Source organism: Salvelinus fontinalis, chromosome 9 (assembly GCF_029448725.1).
Source record: "Salvelinus fontinalis isolate EN_2023a chromosome 9, ASM2944872v1, whole genome shotgun sequence".
NCBI classification, from domain to species: Eukaryota; Metazoa; Chordata; class Actinopteri; order Salmoniformes; family Salmonidae; genus Salvelinus; species Salvelinus fontinalis.
The window spans coordinates 39,448,457-39,473,109 of record NC_074673.1 but is presented as its reverse complement, the minus strand read 5'-3'; the positions used below and the strand labels follow the sequence as shown (position 1 = coordinate 39,473,109).

General features: G+C 41.4%; 2 protein-coding genes across 6 annotated transcripts in view; one reads left to right on the top strand and one right to left on the bottom strand.

The window, feature by feature from the left end:
* The window catches only part of zgc:173742 (DNA topoisomerase I, mitochondrial), a 35,542-nt gene extending 31,163 nt beyond the window's left edge, over nucleotides 1–4,379 (bottom strand). Inside the window, exons 1-3 of one of the 5 annotated variants that reach the window (XM_055934324.1) lie at nucleotides 3,430–4,379; nucleotides 3,038–3,174; nucleotides 2,237–2,312 (exon numbers count right to left, since the gene is read on the bottom strand). In XM_055934324.1, the coding sequence (XP_055790299.1) occupies nucleotides 2,237–2,312; nucleotides 3,038–3,153 (192 nt within the window). In that variant the 5' untranslated portion in view covers nucleotides 3,154–3,174; nucleotides 3,430–4,379. The other 4 variants (XM_055934323.1, XM_055934328.1, XM_055934326.1 and 1 more) reach the window with 4 other exon arrangements.
* Nucleotides 4,380–4,450: 71 nt separating this feature from the next.
* On the top strand, nucleotides 4,451–17,500 carry mlycd (malonyl-CoA decarboxylase). The gene is made up of 5 exons (XM_055934329.1): nucleotides 4,451–5,105; nucleotides 10,529–10,641; nucleotides 10,910–11,066; nucleotides 11,239–11,391; nucleotides 13,731–17,500. The coding sequence occupies exons 1-5, from the start codon at nucleotides 4,554–4,556 to the stop codon at nucleotides 14,271–14,273; spliced, it is 1,518 nt and encodes a 505-aa protein (XP_055790304.1). The 5' UTR covers nucleotides 4,451–4,553; the 3' UTR covers nucleotides 14,274–17,500.
* Nucleotides 17,501–24,653: the final 7,153 nt, after the last annotated feature.

Below are 24,653 nucleotides of genomic sequence, written 5' to 3'. Positions count from 1 at the left end.
TTACTACATGATTCCATGTGTTATTTCATGGTTTTGATGACTTCAGTATTATTCTACAATGTAGAAAATAGTAAAAATAAGGACAAACCCTTGAATGAGTAGGTGTGGACAACAATTGGGGAGAACGGGCTCGTGGTAATGACTGGAGCATTATCAGTGGAATGGTATCAAATACACCAAACTCACTCTGTTCCGGCCATTAAGCTATATAAATGGACAAAATAATTTACTAAGTAAATTGACACATATCAAGTAACATAGGGCTACAAAGGACCTGTGAATAACGTAGCAATTAAATCAAAAATAAATCGTAGGATGTACAGTGCATTCGGAAAGTATTCAGACCCCTTGACTTTTTCCACATTAGTTTTATTCTAAAATTTAAATTGTTTTTATTCCGTCAATCTACACACAATTCCCCATAATGACAAAGCAAAAACAGATTTAGACATTTTTGCAAACATAAATAAAATAAAACTGAAACTGTCACATAAGTATTCAGACCCTTTACTCAGTACTTTGTTGAAGCACCTCTGGCATCGATTACAGCCTCGAGTCTTCTTGGGTATGACCCTACAAGCTTGGCATACCTGTATTTGGTGAGTTTCACATTTTTCTCTGCAGTTCCTCATGCTCTGTCAGGTTGGATGGGGAGCGTCGCTGCACAGCCATCTTCAGGTCTTTCCAGAGATTTTCGATTGGATTCAGGTCTGGCCTCTGGCTGGGCCACTCAAGGACATTCAGAGACTTGTCCCAAAGCCACTCCTGCATTGTCTTGGCTGTGTGTTTAGGGTCGTTGTCCTGTTGGAAGGTGAACCTTCACCCCAGTCTGAGGTCCTGCGCAGGTTTCCATCACGGATCTCTACTTTGCTCCGTTCATCTTTCCCTTGATCCTGACTAGTATACCAGTCCCTGCAGCTGTAAAACATACCCAAAGTATGATGCTGCCAACACCATGCTTCACCATAGGGATGGTGCCAGGTTTCATCCAGATGTGAGATTTGGCATTCAGGCCAAAGAGTTCAATCTTGGTTTCATCAGACCAGAGAATCTTGTTTCTCATGGTCTGAGAGTCCTTTAGGTGCCTTTTTGCAAACTCCAAGAGGGCTGTCATGTGCCTTTTACTGAGGAGTGGCTTCTGTCTGGCCACTACCATAAAGGCGTGATTGGTGGAGTACTGCAGAGATGGTTGTCCTTCTGGAAGGTTCTCCCATCTCCACAGAGGAACTCTGGAGCTCTGTCAGAGTGACCATCGGGTTCTTGGTCACCTCCTTGACCAAGGCGCTTCTCCCACGATTGCTCAGTTTGGCAGGTGGCCAGGTCTAGGAAGAGTCTTGGTGATTCCAAACTTCTTCCATTTAAGAATGATGGAGGCCACTGTGTTCTTGGGGACCTTCAATGCTGCAGACACTTTTTGGTACCCTTCCCCAGACCGGTGCCTCGACACAATCCTGTCTCGGAACTCTACGGACAATTCCTTCGACCTCATGGCTTGGTTTTAACTCTGACATGCACTGTCAACTGTGGGACCTAATATAGAGAGGTGTGTGCCTTTCTAAATCCTGTCCAATCAATTTGAATTTACCACAGGTGGACTCCAATCAAGTTGTAGAAAGATCTCAAGGATGATCAATGGAAACAGAATGCACCTGAGCTCAAATTCGAGTCTCATAGCAAAGGGTCTGAATACTTATATTTAAAAAACATACCTTATTTACATAAGTATGCAAAAAAAATGTAACCTGTTTTTTTTCTTTGTCTGTATGGGGTATTGTGTGTAGATTGAAGAGGAAAAAAGTATATTTAATCCATTTTAGAATAAGGCTGTAACCTAACAAAACGTTGAAAAAGTCAAGGGGTCTGAATACTTTCCAAAGGCACTGTATGAGAAGACCCCTATGTTGAGAGATTCAGTATGAGGGTAATGGATCTTGGGCACCAGTCCAAGTACAGCATCAGGAAATCAATTTCTATCTAGTTGGTTTGGGGAGCTTCTGGAATCAACTATCATGGGGTTCACACAAGGACACGCTGGGAAGATGTAACCTGGGGTCAAATTTCTCAGGAAAAACTATCCAGTAGTACAAATGTAAGTCACAAACTGTAGCGGTGGTGATTTAGGCCTACTTGCTGTTGCTACTACTACAGCTGCTCCTGTTGATATCGCCACTGCCATAACTATTAGGCTACTACGAACACACAATATGTAGTGTATGATTTAAGAAAAGGTACTTACCTTTTTCTGGACTTTTACTTTTTCCGCCCGCTGAGACTTCGCTGTGGCTTTAGTTCTTTCCTTGTTGGGCTTTGTACTGTCAGACCACCAGAACAGAGAGACAGGGAGAAAAATAGAGTGTCATATTTCTCTCCCCGAGTTGGTACCTCCAACTTAACTCCAGTCTGCCATGAAATGTCATCAGAGACTGTCACAGAAGGCTGCTGCCAGTCATGCTTACAGGTATCTATTCTTCTCTTTCATCCCATTAATTACACATGCCAGTGACAGATGACTCTGGATTCATTTGTTTGCTCATATAATGCATCCAATATCAAGGAGAATTAATGTATTCATATAAAGATGGAGTACCCTACTCTGGGTAATGAAAGCAGGCGCCCACACACATTGTAGCACGTTGCTAGATTTACAATTGCTGGCTTGTTTGGAGACTTAATTTCTCTCCATTCTTTTACAACATTCTGTGTGTCTACGCCACAGAGCTGTGATGTGTATAATAACAGGAAGATGTTGACTGTTGTTTCAGTTAACTGTAATTCAGAAGTATAGAAGCCATGAAAAAAGTTAAGACAGTGCGTGTAAAAGGTAGTGTCTAACTACCTGCATGCAAAGACCATCTTTACATAATGAGATATACAAAAAAAAGTGAATGCGGCAGTGAACATATGTTTCAGATTAGGCCTAGCTAGTGCAATATGTACTACTTGGGTCTTAGAGATGGTGAGGAAGACAATTTCATGGATGCCTATGCTGATTTGTTCCTGAGATTGATATTGCACATAGGTCACTGTCTGGACTCACCTTTTCCTAAGTGCGTCTCCACCCGAGCTTCCTTCCTTATCACTCAGCCTCTGTCTAGGTGTCTTCGCTTTGGCCTTCCCTCCTTTGGCTTGGCCAACATTCTTCTCTCCGCCCATCTCCTACAGAGAACTGTAATACTGACCGTTCATTAGCTAGCAGAATGATTTGCTTGGTACAGAATGTTTTGTTAACTCAGATGGCAGCGCTAACCTGACAAGCATGGAAGTGCAGTAAAAATGACAAACTAACGTTACGTACGTGCATTTTCAAAATTTGACGTAATTAGCCCTGAACGATAGTGTGATACTATGGGTTGCTAGCGCGAGCAAAATAACCCGGTCACATGGGTTAGCATACATACTACTGTATTATACTAAACCATTTTTGCTTACCTACGGTAGCTAGCTAACTAGCGGTGTGTGGTTAGCTGGAAAATCTAATTATCAGTTCCACAAGCTTACCACTTCTTGTGTGCTAAATTTGGCCTTGACTGATTACTTTTGCTACGAATGGCTAATTAACTGTCTTGCTGTTTGGCTGAAATGTCCAAACCGCTCTGTCTGTAGAAAGTAGCGCGAGATTTTTAAAGTCCAAGTTCAACGCTATTGAGTCTGATTGGCTGAATAAATGAATTAGCTGTCTGCGAATACGCCTTACTGCAGCTAATATGTGTTATTTATGGGGAATATAATGAGGAATGAAAGTACATAATAAAGTAAACAAGGACACTCATAGCACAGCAATAAATATGTTACATTAATAATATGGTATAATTTTATATATTTTAAATATGCACTTCTATTTGCTTTCTGACAGGGCCCTATTCTAATAATCTTACGCATTATTCTCGAGTCCTAGCTTCCTCTCTCTTGAAGTAGGTTATAACTGATCTGACGACTGGATTGGCGTAAGCAAGCATTTTACACAAAACAACGACATATCACAGTTATAGCAAGTAAACACTTTCCTCAATAATGCAGCTATCATCATATCAGCAAACAAAGTTGTTATTGAAGCTCAGTGATTATTTTAATGGAGGAATTAAATATGTATTTAATAAAGTAGTATTTTAGGGTCATATACCTAGTTTTTGGTTGGCTGAGTGGAATTTTTGTTTCACTACCTATTCACCTATTCACTCATTTCCAATCCAAGCTTTCTCTTTTTGTTACATAATTGCTCACAATACATTTAAATATGTATGTAAAAACAAAAACGGGAAGATATTTCTATTTTGGCTGGTGCATATGAACACTGACCTGGAAAAAATATTATTTTCATTTCGACGTGGAATAAAAAGTAGATTCCAAAACTAAACCAGGTATTTTGAGGTGGGGAGAGTGACATTGGCAAAACAGTTTGGGGGAAAAAACAAAAAACACTGGCGTTATTTCCTTCAGGCTCTCTGTGATAGTTGTTGTACTGTCTCTTTAATAAGATACCGTAAAGGATCAGGTTGCGCACCGGGTAGTACTGGTATTATTTACAACTGGAAAGAGAGAATTTACAGATTGCGATGATACCCCAGCCCATCATTTCTACATTGCGCAGTGGTGTGAGTTGCTGGCGACATCGAAGTGTTTTAGTAACGGCTTTAAGGCTCCAGGCCTTGGACTTTCGAAGCGTACGTTGTCGGTCTACCTCGGCACCTGGTACTGTCAGATCCATGGAGGACATACTGACGAGGGTTGTGGTACCGTTACCTACATACGAGACGAGAGAGAAGTGCCCGCCTCCACCTGAATCGAACAGTTTGGAATTTATGCATTTCTACAGAAGCCTTGAAAAGGAAGAGAAGTCACAATTACTAGCAACGCTATCACACGATTTTGGTGTGGACCACAAAGGAGTTTCAGAGCTAGCAGGCAAGCTGCTCGACACTCAGTTAAGGGACTTGGCTACAATATTGCAAGTAGAGGACAGGTTACGATACAGTCTGACTCCGCGCTATAAACAGTTGCTTAATCACATAAGCAGGGTTGAGGGGGGAGTGAAGTTCCTGGTGGACCTACGTGCCGATCTGCTTGAAATAATATCATCTAAAGGAAGTGACAGTCCTCACATTCGGGTAAAGCCACTGTTTACAATATTCTATGGTGGCCTGCTAATGTCAATTCAAGTAGCGCGTTTTGGAAATAATTGACAGGTGCAGGCAGGAATTCTACACAACAGTATATGTATTTCAGAACTTGGAATCGACTTTTTATTTCTTCTGAGTTTTCAGGAAATAGATAAACAATAAATATTAACACAGTTATCTGACTGCACCTGCTCAAAAACGAACGGTCACTAAATGGAGCCAGTTCTACTGCCATAACCAGATAAGTGTTATTGAAAATTGAAGTTTTTCCAATGGAAAATAACATAAAACACGTGATTTGTTTACAAACAAGCTAATAGATGACATGTTTCTATATTTAATGCCAAGAAACAAAACAGATGTAGGTGCCTTATACAATGTAACCAATGTATACTGTAGGTACAGCACATTTAAAACGTGTGTGTCAAAGGCAAATCCGTTGCAGGCCTAATGTACTATACTAAATAAAGGTGTTGACAACGCTGTATGACATGGAAGCCCCCTTTGACCCACATTGGTATGGGTGTCCCATTTCAACTGACTGCTAGAGCAGTTCGTCTCTGATCACTTTTGCCCTAGTGAAGAAACTGTGACTGATCCAAGCATTTCAAAATCGTATGGGGTTGTTTTATTTATTTTTTAAGTGTCATGAAGGTCATTCCATGACATTTCAGCAAGCCATGACACTTACCATCTTAGATTTTTCTGAAATTGTTTCTGTAGTTAGAAACAGATAAGATTAGCATTCCTGCATCGTTATTTAGTTGAAATATAATTTAATCTGAGAATTTAAGCCATTTTAATTTATAGGATTCATATAATATTTAATAAATATAGCACCCATCATCCGATTTGTGCCAAACATTTTTCTACCAATGAGTAAGACATGAGGAATCAAAATAAATAGTCAAAAGCTACCCACGGACCCTCCCAGACCCAGTCCTATCCCACCCCAACAACCAATATACAGTATCAGTTCTCTATGTCTGACAAATAGTATGGAGCTGCGGCTCAGAGTATTGTTTCTTCATCCTATGTAATGGACTCTCATGGAATTTGGTGATGCTTTGTCCCCCGTTCAGAGGAGTTAGTCATTGAAGTTGTTAGGTTTATTACCCATCCTACATCCTGATATTACCAGGTTCTGACCATGAGATAGTGCTGCCCCCCTCCATGTTAAAGGGATATTTCAATCAAATTACAAAATTACATTTTAGTTTCCTTAGCCTGTAAGCAGTCTATGGACAATGTATGTCCACAACCCATTCTTGGCCACTGTTTCAAATACTAACTTTTTACAATTTGCTGCACAAATCCAATGAAAGTCAATGCTACCTATATTAGCATTTTCATGCTTCATATCCAAATCATCTATAAGTAACATCATTGAGTTACATAATAAATATTTTGATACTTTAGGATGATTTGGATATGAACATGTAAAAGTGATTGGTTCTGTATTGTTGAAAATCCAATAACATGGTGTGGAGACAAAGTTTTTTTCAATTTCAGTAGAAAATTAGATTTTTTTAAAGAAAAGTGCAAGGGTACCAATATATGTGGCCACAACTGTTTGTGCCAGCTGTTTAAATATCTATCGAATCAGATGTTTTTCCTGTTTTGCTCCCATAACTCCCCAATCTCCTATTGAGGCAAGTTACCAATTTGTACCCACATCAGTCTGTCCGACAAAGGCCTACTTTTCTCCATCTTGGGTGATGTAGGACATGGAGGTGAAAGGACATTTGCACTGAATGGGAAAATTGCTTGAAATCTAATTGGTCATCAATTCGGAAATGCTTGCTCAGCTTGACTCATTTTACCAGCATCTTCCCGCAGTTATTATTTGACCTCTTTACATATACGTTAGCTCACACAGGGATTTGTTTATCCGTTTATGTTCTGCTGCATCAGCTCTTTACCTGTGTTTGAGAATGATGCTAAATATGATATACAGTATTTCACCCACAGGAGTTCCTTTAAAAAGGTGGCACTATCAATGCAGTAGGCGAGAACAGCTGACTACCTTACTTTGGGGAAAGAAAAATTGGGGTTTAAAAATGTAATAGGTGAGAGTAAAATAAGAGCCTCTCACCTACAATGTGTCTGTGGGAGGAAAGAAAGAGGTATTCATAAACATGATAGTAATTAAAACAGCGAGTCAAGCAGAATCAAATAGGCCTTATAAAAGTTCTGAATTGCCAAGACTGCATTTACCAAGTAGACTTAGACTTGCTGTTGGTCTATCAATTTTGTATTTTCTCTCACTGAGTTCATTCTTCTTTACCTGTGCACGGAATAACCTGGGAGGTGAGAGATTAGGAAAATAACTGAGATTCATATAAATACTTCTGCTATGACTTCAGTTTAGTGGTCCCTTACATTTGACATGTATATTGGTTGTGGTTTCTCAGAGGCAATTTTAGCCTAAGTCTGTCACATGTCATCTAGGCCTACTGGAGCAAAAGGCATATAGTGTAGTAAGGGCTGGGAGGCTGTCGTGTTGCACCCTGGAAACTTTGAATGCACAACTGAATAACTTTGGCTTTGGTTCCTGTTTCATATGCATCACAGTTTCCTTATGGTTCTCTTTGTGCATGCAATACTAGCAACTGTGTAACAACCGTGGAAATTCCAAATCAATGTCCTCAACGGCATATACTGTAACACAAATTCATCGCCAATGAAAGAAAATGAAATTTTCTCTCAAGGATTAGAATCTCTCAAGCTTTTTTTCAAAGGCTCACATTATTGTCACAGCCATTCGGGCCAGTTTAATTTCAAGGTCTTTGATTCCTCAGCCTCTTCTCTTGCTCTCCCTTCTACTTCCATGTCACTAAACCTGACTATTGCAACTCTTCCATTTCAAAGGTTTTTCAACTGCCGCAAGGTCAACGAAATACAGATTTGTCCCTGAGTTTTGCTGTTCTTTTGTGTGACTAAGAATTGGGAGCTTCTTTAACCCAGAGGCAAGTCGGCAGCTGCGGTTGTATGTGTCGACATAGCATGATATCTTAACGCTTTTTCAGGGTTCATCATAAATCTCAGAATTATTTATTTGCTCCTGTTATCAGATTCTAAGTTTGGCTTTTTTTTGTGAGTCATCAAATACACACCGACACACTTTTAAAATGTGCTGTTTTGGACAAGTTTTTGGCCCTAGGGGTTATGTGGTTGCCTGGCTACCCCAAATCCTTACCCCGGCCAAAAGCTACGCCACGCCCATGGATGTTAGTTTCTTCTCCGCAATGAGGTACAGTATGTAGCGAACATAGAGCAGGGGAATAATTCAGTTGAGTGTATTTCCAGTGTGAAATTCAGCTAGATAAGGAAATATGGATGGGACAAGAAATTGCAAAAATAATCAAAATACAAGATAACTAATGTAAAATATACTGTGTCTGTAAAAACACGAACAAAAATGCAACCTGTAAAGTGTTGGTCTCATGTTTCATAAGCTGAAATAAAAGATCCCAGAAATTGTTTAAATGCAGAAAAAGCTTTTTTCTCTCACATTTTGTGCAGAAATGTGTTTACATCCCTATTTTCGAGCATTTCTCCTTTGCCAAAATAATCCATCCACCTGATAGGTGTGGCATATCAAGAAGCTAATTAAGCAGCATGATCATTAAACAGGTGCACCTGTTGGGGACAATAAAAGGTCACTCTAAAATGTGCAGTTTTGTCACACAACACAATGCCACAGATGTCTCAAGTTTTGAGGGAGCATGCTGGGAGCAATGGCCACCAGCACTGTTGCCAGATAATTAAATGATAATTTCTCTACCATAAGCCACCTCCAAAATCATTTTAGAGAATTTGGCAGCACGTCCAACCGGCCTCACAACCGCAGTATGTGTAACCACTCCAGCCCAGGACCTCCACATCCGGCTTCTTCACCTGCGGGACTGTCTGAGACCTGCCACCTGGACAGCTGACAAGTATTTCCGTCTGTAATAAAGCCCTTTTTTGGGGAAAAACTCATTTTGATTGGCTGGGCCTGGCTCCTCAGTGGGTAGGCCTATACCCTCCCAGGCCCACTCATGGCTGCACCCCTGCCCAGTCATGTGAAATCCATAGGTTAGGGCCAATATTATATATTTTTTTAACTAGGCAAGTCAGTTAAGAACAAATTCTTATTTGTCCGGCCAAACCCGGACGACGCTGGGCCAACTGTGCGCCGCCCTATGGGACTCCCAATCACGGTCGGACGTGATACAGCCTGGAATCAAACCAGGGACTGTAGGGACTCCTCTTGCACTGAGATGCAGAGCCTTAGACTGCTGCGCCATTCGGGAGCCCAAGTTAATTCATTTAAATTGACTGACTTCCTTAAATGAACTGTAACTCAGTAAAATCATTTCTATTTTTTTCAGTATAATTAATGTTTGGTGCAGAATTATAAGTTTTGTAATTTGCTTTTGCTAAGTGTAGAATTCATAAGCACTTTCAGCTGCTTTGGAAGGGATAGGCATAAACTGTATTTAGGCCTGACAGTTATCAATGTTTATTTTGGGGGGGAGGCTATCTTAGTGCACATTATTATTGGCAGGTACAGTGTTTGGCTGTTGACTTGCCAGGTGCTGCTGTAGATGGACAGAATAGAGTACGTCTAGCCTTAACTCAGTGTGATTTTATGCAGGTATAATGGTATGGATTTGTGTGTTTCCCTTTGTATGTGTGTACTGTTTGTTTGTTGAGAGAGCCTTTCTCTGCTATAATGAAGTCAGATCCTTGGAGGGGGACTATACCCTGCTCATATGACAATGTGTTTATTGAAGTGTGAGGTCTATGTCTCCCCATATACAGTACCGTAGGCTCCAGATCCATCTGTGCCATCATCACTACCAACAGATATAATGAAAACAAACAAATGCCCAGGAGGTCATACACCCACAAAAAGTAGGCCTTGTAGGTGATCATGGAACTACAGGATTGTGTGACAGCCATGCCTTTGATACCAACCTGTGAGGGAAGCTAGGCTGAATGTTATTAATGCTGCTGTCAGTCACTAGATAGTGTGATGACATTCAGTCATGAATTATACTTAAGTGAACTGATTGAGCTGTTCTCAGTGTTATTAAGCTGACACTAGTTACAGATTGAGAAAAAAAGAACACCTGTAAGCACTATGGCAGCTTGTTTTCAGTGTGCTAAACCCATTTGGATGGCATTAGGTGCTGGGACTGGGAGTGTGGGGCTCTGAGGCACTAATATGCTTTAAATGATCACTTTAATCAATAAGCAAATGTTTTTGTTAATAGGTAAATATAAATAGCTTGTTTGTGGCAGCCACACTCTAGCAGCTATATCCTGTATTTGGTTCTGATTAGTCTCTCTCATGACTAACTAATTATTGAGTAGCTGGCCAGAGCACACAGGAGCTTTACCTCTGGGTTCTGATGTTGCAGGACCTGAATGGCACTCTGAAGAGTCTGCTGTCGGAGTGGTTCTCTGTGGGTCTGCTGCGTCTGGAGAGGATCACCTGGCAGTCACCCTGTGAGATACTGCAGAAGATCAGCCAGTAAGAAGCCCCTGTAGTACACACACACACACACACACACACACACACACACACACACACACACACACACACACACACACACACACACACACACACACACACACACACACACACACACACACACACACACACACACACACACACACACACACACACACACACACACACACACACACACACATACATACATACATACATACATACATACATACATACACAAAGCTCTACAGTGAACCCATGTCTGGCTGGGCTGTGTATGTCCTGGCAGGTACGAGGCTGTGCACCCTGTGAGGAACTGGACCGATATAAAACGTAGGGTGGGCCCGTACCGTCGCTGCTATGCCTTCACTCACGCTGCCATGCCAGGGGAACCACTGGTCGTCCTGCATGTGGCACTCACAGAGGACATCTCTGATAACATACAGGTGAGAGGTTTTATATGGAATACCTCGTTTATTGACTATGAGAGAGAATGCAGAAATTGAGACGTTGGTTTAGCTGTTATGTAGATGAATTCCTCTTTATAGTACTGGAGACCACAATTTGATAGTAGACTGTATGTCTGACTCCAACAATGTTGTTTCTCCTGTCCCGTAGAGTATCGTGAGAGAGTTGGCTACCCTGGACTTGGAGGAGGATGTGAACAAGGTCAATACAGCAGTGTTCTACTCCATCTCCTCCACCCAGGCTGGCCTGCAGGGGGTGGAGCTGGGGAACGTTCTTATCAAGAGAGTGGTGCGGGAGCTGCAGGTGGGTGGAGAATGACATCACACCACTGTTTCTATGAGCAGAATGACAGGCAAAGTCGGACTGCCCCTCTCATGGGCCCCCACATCTGAACACTGTGGAACGTCTCCTGAGTCAATCAGCTGCCCCCCTGCGTCATAATACGTGATTTATTAGCCATCTCCATGGTCAGAGTTTTTTACACTCTGTTAGTCACTCGCTTCAGTGTCACCTGATGGATTCCATTCTCTCCAGACTTCCACCAAGTTCTTATAACCACAACCACTCACGACACCCCAAGCACTTCTGGCCATGGCCAAGAAACAGATGGCAGTCAATCACAACAGTAGTTCAACATAAGCTGGAGGCTATTTCAGTGTGGGAAGAGTGGTAATTATTATAAGATTATCATTTCTTGTAATATAACCTAGACATGTTCTTTTTAACCTAGACATGATAAATTAAACTAAATACTCGCACAATCCTGTATTTCCACCTGCATGTTAGGTGTGTGCTTGTGGGTAAAGAGGGGATTGCGGTAGGATTGAATGCTCTTCTCCACATTTCAGCCAAGATAGAGAGAGGAATATTGACATTTCAGCTGTCAGACCTAATCATGTTGAGAGGAGAGGAAACTCCATGTCAGGGTGCTCCAGCTATAGCTCTTATTAAATGATTGGAACATTGAATGGAAAAACAAGAGCCTCTCAACCTGATGGATTTACATAGCTGAGAGGCTTGTCTGAAAGGTTGAAATGGTCATATCCTGTCATATCCCGCTATAATGACATGCAAAGCAAATGATCATGAAAGCATTTATTTATTGGAATCTTTATTTATAGTAAATATGGACTCTGTTTTTGAATAGCTTTTTTCTGTGAGTGTAGTTGTTAGTCTGGTAGAGTATAGACTTGTAGGATAAGAGTATGTAGTGTGTTTCTTGTTGAATTGTACAGTAGCCTTGTTTACATTCAATAACGTTAGTCCTGGCCTAAGTATTCTAGCCACTCCATTGTTCAATCTACGCTCTTGACATTGGTAAACCGATATATGAAGTTCTAGGGATGTACATTGTTTTGTAGGGCTTGAATTGTTTATCTGTAGTCCTGATTCCATCTGAACTCTGCAGATATTGAATTAAAGCAGAAATGTAATTTAGTTTTACCACGCCTTTCGTTGTGACCAATGAGTTCTGGCTTTATCCCGAGGTCATGCTGATAACCCCTTATATCAGTAGGACAAAAAACAAAGAAAGATGACATTGTGACTGTGTTCAGTGCCATTGCAGTGTTATGCCCCATATTAAGGGCAATAGAACACCTCTACAGCCACTGAGGGACCACTACAATGGATGGATGATGGGGAGGGAAAGAGAAGGTCACAGTGTGGTTGAGGAAGTAGGGAGGCGGATCCCGTTGTCTTTCAGCATTACTCTCTAGGGCCTTTTCTGTCTCCCTATCATTTGGCCTTACTTATTTCTCTGTGGATTGCATGCCTGCTCTAAGCCTACTGACCAAGGCTTTACAGTAAATTGAACTGATGAATAGAAAGTGACCTCTTGACATGGTTATCCTCAGATCTACTGACTCGTGTGATGGAAGTACAGAGGAATGAATGAGAAAGAGGGAGAGGTAGAAGGAAAGGCTCACTCCAACATCTGCCTCCAGGGGTTGTCTGACACACTTTGCCTCCTCTGCTGCCTCCTGTGAATCAACACACCACACAGCTCTGTACCTTATCAGCCTAGACAAGAAAGATCCAACATGAGAGGGGGAGAGAGGGCAGGTAATAGAAGAGAGAGAGAGCAAGAAAGAGAACTTGTGAAAGAAAGGGGGGAGAGAGAGAAACCTAGGCGGCAGGCAGGCAGTGTATGATGATGGCAGAGAGGCACTAGGGACCAGAGTCAAGAGCTTGGAAGGTATTAAAAGTGAGAGAGAAAGGGAGGGCAGGGTAGAGCAAGAGAATGGGGGGGTCATCCATCTCTATCAATCCCAATGGCAGATATGTGGAGATGGAGTCGATTGGTGCTGTTGCTGTGTGTTGCAGTGGGAAACAAAGACGTTTGTATCTGATAGGTAGTTCAATGAGTTCAGCTCCTCCGAGAGACACTGGGGTATTACATACTGGGTTCATTATCATTTGTTTTGAAAGTGCATTCCCTTGGACAGGTCCAGAACATTTAAATTTGACAGGATGACAATTTATTATTGAACATATATTATCCAACCTATCTCACCCTTTCCTTAATGTTAATGTTTCATGTACTTTTCTCTCTGTAATACCTCATTGGTATTATTCATTAACTGGTGTAGACAAAGTTGTTTTAGACAGGCTGTCTATCCTCTCTGTCTATCTTTTTGCAGAGTGAGTTCCCCCACATGTCCCAGTTCTCCAGCCTGTCTCCCATCCCGGGCTTCTCCTCCTGGCTACAGGGCCTGCTCAGCCAGCACCGGAAGGAGGGCCGCATGGAGCTGCTAACTGAACGTGAGTGGAGGGAGGTGGCAGATGTCACAAACACAGCCCCCGATACCAACGCCCTGGATGCCCTGCGTAAGCTGATCAGCACTGGCGAGTGGACCCGCTCTGAACGCCTGGTCCACGTCCTGGAGCCTGCCCTGATGCGCCTCTGTGCCTGGTACCTCTACGGAGAGAAGCGGCGCGGCTATACCCTGAACCCTGTGGCCAACTTCCACCTGCAGAACGGTGCCACCATGTGGAGGCTGAACTGGCATGCAGACACCAGCCCCCGGGGAGTGGCCAACTCCTGTGGCATCATGGTGAACTACAGATACTTCCTGCAGGAGACCCCGTCCAACAGCGCTGCCTACATGCACAACAAAGTGATCACAGTTACAGAGCAGGTGCTGGGCTTGGTCTCACAGTTTCAGAAGAACAGCAAACTCTGAGCTTCATGGATACACATGTACACCCACACACACACTTGGTATCAAAGATGGATCTAGGTCCAGGACTGGCTGACTTTACAGCTCTGATCTAATGTGCCAAAACACGTTGAAAAACATGGAGACAATTTGTGGAATGATATTCATTTATTTTGTTATTTTCTATTTGCAATCTAGCCCATGTAGCGCATGGATTTTCCTCTCCCTTCCTTCCTGTGTGTGGTGTTATCATCTCTGATAGACTGTGTTTTATGGTGTGAGAGACTGCAGTTAATGAAGCGAGAGACATTTACAGTGCCTTGCAAAACTATTCATCCCCCTTGGCATTTTTCCTATTTTGTTGCATTACAACTTGTAATTTAAATGGATTGTTATTTGGATTTTATGTAATGAACATACACAAAATAGTCCAAATTGGTGAAGTGAAATAAAAAAACAACTGCTTTCAAAAAATGTAAAATATAAAACAATGGAAAAGTGGTGCGTGCATATGTATTCACCCCCTTTGCTATGAAGCTCCTAAGTCAGATCTGGTGCAACCAATTACCTTCAGAAGTCACATAATTAGTTAAATAAAGTCCACCTGTGTGCAATCTAAGTATCACATGGTCTGTCAAATGATCTCAATATATATACACCTGTTCTGAAAGGCCCCAGAGTCTGCAACACCACTAAGCAAGTGGCACCACCAAGCAAGTGGCACCATGAAGACCAAGGAGCTCTCCAAACAGGTCAGGGACAAAGTTTTGGAGCAGTACAGATCGGGGTTGGGTTATACAAATATATCAGAAACTTTGTTTCAAAGTTTTCAAAGCAAAAAATTTAAAGAATATGGCATCACAATAAACCTGCCAAGAGACGGCCGCACACCGATACTCACGGACCAGGCAAGGAGGGCATTAATCAGAGAGGCAACAACGAGATCAAAGACAACCCTGAAGGAGCTGCAAAGCTCCACAGCGGAGATTGGAGTATCTGTCCATAGGACCACTTTAAGCCGTACACTCCACAGAGCTGAGCTTTACGGAAGAGTGGCCAGAAAAAAAGCCATTGCTTATAGAAAAAAAATAAGCAAACACGTTTGGTGTTTGCCAAAAGGCATGTGGGAGACTCCCCAAACATATGGAAGAAGGTACTCTGGTCAAAGGAGACTAAAATTGAGCTTTTTGGCCATCAAGGAAAATGCTATGTCTGGCGCAATCACAACACCTCTCATCACCCCGAGAACACCATCCCAACAGTGAAGCATGGAGGTGGCAGCATCATGCCGTGGGGATGTTTTTCCATCAACAGGGACTGGGACACTGGTCAGTATTGAAGGAATGATAGATGATGCTAAATACAGGGAAATTATTGAGGGAAACCTGTATTAGTTTTCAGAGATCTGAGACTGGGACGGAGGTTCACCTTCCAGCAGGACAATGACCCTAAGCATACTGCTAAAGTAACACTCGAGTGGTTAAAGGGTTAACATTTAAAATGTCTTGGAATGGCCTAGTCAAAGCACAGACCTCAATCCAATTGAGAATCTGTGGTATGACTTCAAGATTGCTGTACACCAGTGGAACCCATTCAACTTCAAGGAGCTGGAGCAGTTTTGCCTTGAAGAATGGACAAAAATCCCAGTGGCTAAATGTGCCAAGTTTATAGAGACATACCCCAAGAGACTTGCAGATGTAATTGCTGCAAAAGGTGTTTCTACAAATTATGGACTTTGGGGGGTGAATAGTTATGCACGCTCAAGTTTTCAGTTCTTTTGTCTTATTTCTTGTTTGTTTCACAATAAAAAACTATTTTGCATCTTCAAAGTGGTAGGCATGTTGTGTAAATCAAATGATACAACCCCCCCCAAAATCATTTTTAATACCAGGTTGTAAGGCAACATAATAGGAAAAATGCCATGGGGTGAATACTTTCGCAAGCCACTATATCAGGCCGTGCCATGTTTCTACTTGACAACGTGTGTGATGCTGTAGCACAGCAAATAGGCTGCAGAGCTACTAGAATAAACCATGTTTTGATCATTTGGTTGATCTGTTTAGCTGCAAAGAGGCGTGTGTGTGTGTGATCGTGCAGAGCCGGGCAGGCAAAAAAGAGAACAGACACCCACATTGTATAGAATTATGTACAGCAATACAGTACCATATTGTCTCGAACACTGATTGTCACCCTACAATCTCTACTAATCAGTTAATTAATAATGCTTCTACATCTGCGTTGCTTGCTGTTTGGGGTTTTAGGCTGGGTTTCTGTACAGCACTTTGTGACATCGACTGATATGAAAAGGGCTTTATAAATAAATTTGATTGATTTGATTTGATTAAATTACTGATGATCAGTCAGGCTATTCTTTAATGAGCTGTGCTCGCAAGAGATTTAACATTTTGAATTTAATTTACACTATATGTAGAAGTTTATGTTCTGCAAAAGGCTAAGTCATGTTTCATACCAAAATGTGTTCAGTGGCCATGGCTGACACCATAGTCATTGCAGAGGGTGTTTGGAAATGTTTGCTACCTGCCACCACTCACTCCCCCCTAGAGACACATATCTGATGTACTGCTACACCAAAGTACTGAACCAAGTGGGACTCATATCTGCCCCCACTCTATTGTTTTGAAAGACTATAGCACAGCAAGTTGACTGTGAAATTACATTTTATCTCTCAAAGGAGCCAAACTTTTTTTCCGAGCCAGCCACACAGTGTCCCAGAAACTAATGAAGTGAGAAATAAAGTTAAAATAAATGGATAGATTTATAGTATTCACTGTAAATCCGGGAAGGAAATCAGAGAGCATAAAAGGACACTGTTTATAGGATGCCCCTGAGAAAGCATTCCTCTCGTGAGACAGACAGGGAGGGTGGACACCTGCTGATGCTCCAGTGCAAAGTCCAAGGCTGTCACACCCTTCACAACCATGGATGAGATTTTGAATGGAAACAACAATGACATATCCCTACCTTTCCACCAAGCAAAGAACATATTTACTGTTCTATCAATTCAACAACATAGATGGATGGATTTCTGTGGTGTTTATTCTTGAATGACATTGAACTCAAGAACTGGAAAAGTTGTCAACAAACTGGAGCACTGAGTCAACAGAGATATCACAACATTGCATTTCCACTTTATGTCCTTCATTGTCAGACAAGAGAAAAGAGCTACAGAGCATGTACATGTGCTTGAATTGATTTGATGTGTGAATAAACCTGTCAGTTGCGTTAATGTACATTTAGTGTGAAGGGTATATATATATATAATGTGTGTGTGTGTGTGTATGCAATGTGTGAATGAGAGCATGGGCATGTTATTGCCATCATTATAGGCTGATAAATTCAATTTGAATAGAGCACTGCACGAGAGGGGATCATCTTAGAAGCATTTTTGAATCCCGTAGAAAAGCTGATTTATTCTAGGTACCTCTCAAAGAATTACTAGACCTGTCAGTCACAGCATTACATTCATATTGAAGTCCTGTAGACATCTCACTCTCTATTCAGAATCCATCTCATTTGGCACACACTATTTGCTGCTGCTTCAACACACACACACACACACACACACACACACACACACACACACACACACACACACACACACACACACACACACACACACACACACACACACACACACACACACACACACAGCTTTCTTTAACAGCACTCAAAGGATGATTACTGACTATGACCGCTATGGTAAACCTGTATGGAATGGAAACATACAGCTTGTGTTTTCATCAATATTAGGGTGTAAGGCTTTCCTTTTGATACTGTGTAATTTTTCCAAAGAAAATGCAAACTGAGTCGTACAAGGTGAATGTGTTGGCATAAAGATGCAAATGTGTGCTGGCCACACTGACGACCTGGCGATATGTCGCAGCATTCTAATCAACACGCCTCAAGCCTCCTGCCAAATCCACATTAACATTTAAGGGCCCATTTGTTAATAAGCAATTACAGACAGAATTGATTAGTAGCCACTTTACACCATTTTTAATGGCTGGAATATGCCATTACAGTTTGGCAAGGTACACAAGCTACAAGGTTCTTTTCCCATATCACAGCACATTTGGACAGCGCATACATCAACCCTCATGTTCCTGCTCTTGATATGAATATTGAGTGTCTAACATGAAATATAGTGAAAATGAGAATGAGCTGAACATATTAATACAGCCTGGTCCAGTCTAATGTCAAGCGGATGGCCTGTCTAATTCATAGCACTGGTAAGTCATGAAATCTTTAAACCTTAAAGTATATTGAGGACCTGATGAATATGGATTGCAAAAGTTACCAGAAATAGAATTTAACACCTTGGTGAGTTCACACAATAAGTCATTGAAACAGTGGATTTAACTGAAACGTCTTCTTAGATGAGACATGAGGAAAGAAAAAGCTTAAAGGGAAAAAGAAATGCATTGGCTGTCTTATAATAGGCCTGAGATTATTCGAGTGAAAGAGAGAGCAATGAAAGGGAGAGAGTAATTGAAAGAAAATGAAAACAGTATGTTATTACAGTTGCAGTAAAGTATTAAAGTCATACCTAGTACTGTGTAGGATGTAAGAACCACTTGGTAGTTTATATATTCAGAAGAAAATAATGTGTTCATGATTATTACATAGGTATAGTACAGTAGATTGTGTGTTAAGGATAGTTTTCAAACATGCTAGACTTGTACTCATACAATGCTATACTATTGTAAAGCAATATTATTATTATTAGTTGATTTTCACACACACCAGGGACCTCAGTAGCTACTTTCTTTCCCATTTTTCTTTCCCCCTTATTGCATCTAAATAAATAGCATAGTGTAAACATTTTAACTTGGAAATGTCCTTTTATCACCATTCTACATCTGTGATCATTATTTTTTATGAATTATTTGACCAGATAATGAAATTCTATTTTCTTTTTACAAATGTAGGAGTTTACACCATATCACTGTACTGAGTGCTGTATGTTGTTTTGCTGTAGCAAGGTGCATTTAGAAAAGTCAAAAAGAGCCAAGCAGTCAATTAACACAGCCCTCCTGATTACAATATGTTCTGTTTACATCCTGAAGATGTTGCCACCTTTCTCTCTTTCCCCAATGGAAAGTAAACACAAGATATTGAAATGGGAATAGTGATTTGTAAAAAGGAAATGGAATATAAATGAATTGTGGTATTTCTGAAAGGGTGATTGTTTAATTAAAATGCTAAGCCATAGCAGGATATTCTCCCCTAACTGCACATTGTAGCTGGTGTTTTCATTTGGTTAGGTTCTGTGGGCCACTGTTCTGTCTCTAATCACAATCCTAAATCCACAGTGTCTCCTGAGGGTTAGGCTACAGAAGTAATTAAGTCAAAGAACTCAATGAGGGGGAAAAAACAAATTGTTTGCTTTTGTTTTTCTCTTTTTATTCAAAAGGCAAATAGTAAAAGAGAATCACATCATAAATGGAGGTGATTGTTTTTTTTCGGTAAACTTTGAAAATAGTAATCCCGTCAATTAGCATAATATTGGCAGATTTTGGACTTGATTAAGTTGTTGACTTGAAGTTCTGTCAATCCTGTTTATGGGAAATAGAAAAAGGAGTTACAGATATGGGCATAAACACAGACATAACAGGCAAAAGCTACTGGAATGTTTGCACCGGGTTCTGCACCATGTTCCATTGTGTAGGTAACACATGCAATGGTGGTCATAATGCATGAGTACAGCTTGAACTAAACTTGGTCTGAATGAAGTGATACAGTTGCCTACTTCTGGCTACAAAGTCCTCACTATGATCAAGGGTTAATTTAGCTTATTTGTCTAACTGAACTCAGAAATCATCACTAGTTCAAAGGTGAAAGGGTAAGAACTAGCTTTTGGCTGTGTGTCTCTGTGGTCTAACTAGGAGTAGTGGGAGAGGGAGGGAGTGAGTGTCCGACCACCCAGGGATATTTTGATCTAAAAGCGCCTGGATTGTTACCATCACCTGCAGCTGCTTGCAAAGTGTGGGTCAGGTGTCAACACTCATGCTCATCTGCATAAGAGATATGGAGGCAAATGCGTTGTTCATTTATTAATTCCAGAGGCTGATTAAGGTGAGTGTGTGCCAGCTATTAGGGCCAGTTGGAAAGAGCTGCCATCTTCCAGATTCTAAAAAGAATGGGTTTGAAAATGGTTTGGTAACTTTAATATTCAATCGATGTGATTGTCTAGACTACATTGAATCACATATAAACTTTCAACCCAACCTAAGCCTAATGCACTTCATTATTTTCCACATCACATTCAATCTATAACATATCAGATGCACGCTGCCTAATTAATGTGCCTGTATGTATGAGGTGAGACGTTCACTGCCTAACAAAATATTCTCCACCCATCCTTTGCTCAGTGCCCCAAACCATTCTTCCACAAGAGTTGCATGTAAACACTGACAAGGTCAAAGTTCAATATTCTATCTCTGAGATATTTCAGGAATGTTGAATAATAAGCAATCATATTTCCAGCCTTGATCCCTGACCTTAGGCATTGAATGAATCTGGTCTTATTATGGTCATATCGGCTATGAAGGGCTTTCCTCCATAGCAAAACAGTTGTCTGTAGCGGAGTCATTCATTCTTCTGACAGGTCCCGCTGGGAGCTGAATTCTATTGCCTGTGGAGAAACTAATCTCAAAACCAGGTCATTCATTCGCTGTGTGTGTGTGTGTGTGTGTGTGTGTGTGTGTGTGTGTGTGTGTGTGTGTGTGTGTGTGTGTGTGTGTGTGTGTGTGTGTGTGTGTGTGTGTGTGTGTGTGTGTGTGTGTGTGTGTGTGTGTGTGTGTGTGTGTGTGTGTGTGTGTCTTTCTTTCTGGCAGCATGTGAATGTGCCTGTGTAACTAGTGTGATTGTCTTCATCAGTGATTTTGCAATTGTGTTCCTTCCACAGCAGTGATTGGTGTAGGAACATGTCTGACCGCAGGGCGCGGTTGATGTTTATATGCAGTAATTATGGATCTCAGGACAGATTGATCTGAAATATCCACTACAATCACGATAAGACCTGAACAACGTCAGCAAGAAGTGCCTCCAGACAGTCTCTGTCATTGTGCTTGATTGTCAGCTATAAATATGGCATGGTGATAAAGGGACAGACTACAGGTACCTGCCTGCCCAGAGCTCAGTCTAATATCCAGGCGGCACAGGCGGCCAGTGGCACCTTAATTGGGGAGAACGGGCTCATAATAATGGCTGGAACGGAACAAATGGAATGGTATTAAGCACATCAAACACATGGTTTCCATGTGTTTGATACCATTCACTCCATTCCAGCCATTATTATGAGCCATCCTCCAGGCAATTTGAAGTGCATAGTGCCATGGATGACTCAAATCAAGGAATGAAAATGGAATAAATGAAAGAAAAGATGGGATTATGATTGCAGGGGGGGAAGTGACAGAGCACGAGCTATCATTAAATTACACATTCAGGATGGCATTACAGCAGTGCTGAGGGGATTCATTACTCAGTGTGTCAGTCCTGGCCAGGATTTGTTGAGTAGAAGAGATAGGGGCGTACACAAAAGAGTTCAACAAGGGTTCTTCTAAGAGCCTCAAAGTTCCTTGAAGAACCTTAGGGTTCTTGGCACTGAAAAATGCCCCGAAAGGTTCTTCCAAGAACCCCATAGGAGGTACACTACCATTCAAAAGTTTGGGGCCACTTAGAAATGTCCTTGTTTTTGAAAGAAAAGCAGATTTGTTGAGTTCCTCTGTCCAGTGTGTGCTCTTTTGCCCATCTTAATCTTTATTGGCCAGTCTGAGATATGGCTTTTTCTTTGCAACTCTGTCTAGAAGGCCAGCATCCCGGAGTCGCCTCTTCACTGTTGACATTGAGACTGGTGTTTTTTAAGGGTACAATTTAATGAAGCTGCCAGTTGAGGACTTGTGAGGTGTCTGTTTCTCAAACTAGATACTCTAATGTACAGTACTTGTCCTCTTGCTCAGTTGTGCACCGGGTCCTCCCACTCCTCTTTCTATTCTGGCTAGAGACAGTTTGTGCTGTTCTGTGAAGGGAGTAGTACACAGCGTTGTACGAGATCTTCAGTTTCTTGGCAATTTCTCGCATGGAAGAGCTTTCATTTCTCAGAACAAGAATAGACTGACGAGTTTCAGAAGAAAGGTCTTTGTTTCTGGACATTTTGAGCCTGTAATCGAACCCACACATGCTGATGCTCCAGATGCTCAACTAAAGAAGGCCAGTGTTATTGCTTCTTTAAATCAGAACAACAGTTTTCAGCTGTGCTAACATAATTGCAAAAGGGTTTTCTAATGATCAATTAGCCTTTTAAAATTATACACTTGGATTAGCTAACACAATGTGCCATTGGAACACAGGAGTGCTGGTTGCTGATAATGGGCCTCTGTACACCTACATAGATATTCAATAAAAAATCTGCCATTTCCAGCTACAATAGTAATTTACAACATTAACAATGTCTACACTGTATTTATGATCAATTTGATGTTATTTTAATGGACAATAAAATGTGCTTTGCTTTCAAGAACAAGGACATTTCTAAGTGACCCCAAACTTTTGAACGATAGTGTGGCATTCATTGAGGAATCTCCTTAGTTCTTGGAGGTTCTTGCAGGAACTTAAATGCCCAACTGAAAATGTTTTAATTTATGACGACAGCAGGTGCAGGCACTTAACATTTTTAAGATCTCCTCAATGTAAGGTAAGGTTCTCTCTGAAACAGAAAATGGACACAATTCAATGGATATCAATCAACAAACGAGGTAAGAATATTTTAAAGGCTATAGCTACATTTTGCGCAGATTACTGAACTGCTCACTTGTGTGTGTGTCTGTATCTGCAGGTATAGACTATCGTCGAGGAGGCACACAAAGGTATGTACAATTGGTATTGGTTTGTCTCATAATGTTTTATTCCCCACAGTTTCTATTTGAAGGACCCCTAAAATGATTTTCTTTTAGGGTGTAGAGGAGGCAGAGAGGGGTATGGGCAGGGTGTAGAGAGGGAGGTTTGTTTGGACAGATTAGTGGAGTTTAGACCATTGCAACACTTAGCTGGGTGTCAGAGATTTGTCTTAATTACAGCCATTCAGAGCAAAGCATAGGGGCCCTGTTTGTTTCTCTGCCTAATGACTTAGATGGGGATTATGCTCTCTGCTCGCTGCTAATTAGCTAGCTTTCCCCGGTACGTACATCAGACAGGCCTCCGACAAGCACCACTGTCCACGTTCTGAGAGACATACGTCTCCTTCACTACCTCAGCTCCTCACTACTGTCGGGTTGAATGAGTTCCGTACGAGGTGTGCTATCTCCAGGAAACACAGGCAGCAGCAACAGCACGTCGTGCGGAAGCTGAGAGGATGTGATGGAACCTATACATTCTGTCATATGGAACTGATGGGATTTAATAGATAGCTCGGTCTCAGCTCTGTCACGTGTCTATGTGATTTATTTAAAAAATGACTTTCACCCTAAAGTTCTGAATTCACTGCTCTGTGTTGAAGCAATACATCCTCCTTAGAGCTGTGTTGCTCCTCCCCTTTAATTATGTTGAGCTTGATAGAGTGACTGCTATTAAAGTCTAAGCCATGGTTCAAAGGGAATTTAAGGCACACACATTTACCACTCTGGGTTATCCTGTCACATTCAAGTCATAGAAGACAACGCACAGCAAGAGCCGATCTGCAAAACAATTACAGATACATGAATGAACAAATGGCTGAATAGTCAATGAACAGTCAATAAATTAATCAAAGAACGACTGCCCTAAAATCCAACTAATATCTTTGAAAACGGCCAATGTGGCATCGATACGAGTCAGAAACATTTTTCTACTGTCAAAATTGACTACAAAGTGTAATTGTAACGGTCCTGACCTGTTTTATGTTGTTTTTGTATGTGTTTATGGTCAGGGCGTGTGTTTTGGGTGGGCAGTCTATGTTTTCTGTTTCTATGTTGGTTTTGGGTTGCCTGGTATGGCTCTTGATTAGAGGCAGGTGTTTTGCGTTCTCCTCTAATTAAGAGTCATATTTAGGTAGGGTGTTCTCACTGTTTGTTTGTGGGTGATTGTCTTCCGTATCTGTGTTATGTCTTGCACCATACGGGACTGTTCGGTTGTTCGTTTCGTTTCGATGTAGTCTGTTCCTGTCCGTGAGTTTTAGTTAAGTAAGTTCATGTTCAGGTTTTTTTCGTCTACGTCGTTTTCTTGTTTTGTAATTTTGAAAGTGTTTTGTTTTTCGTGTTGCCATCGTCGTTAATAATAAAAAGATGGCTTATTTCCCGAATGCTGCATTTTGGTCTGATGATCCTTCTCTCCTCTCCTCGTCCGAGGATGAGGAGAACGACAGCCCTTACAGTAATAGTAAAATGTTGGTCATAAACCACAACGAGT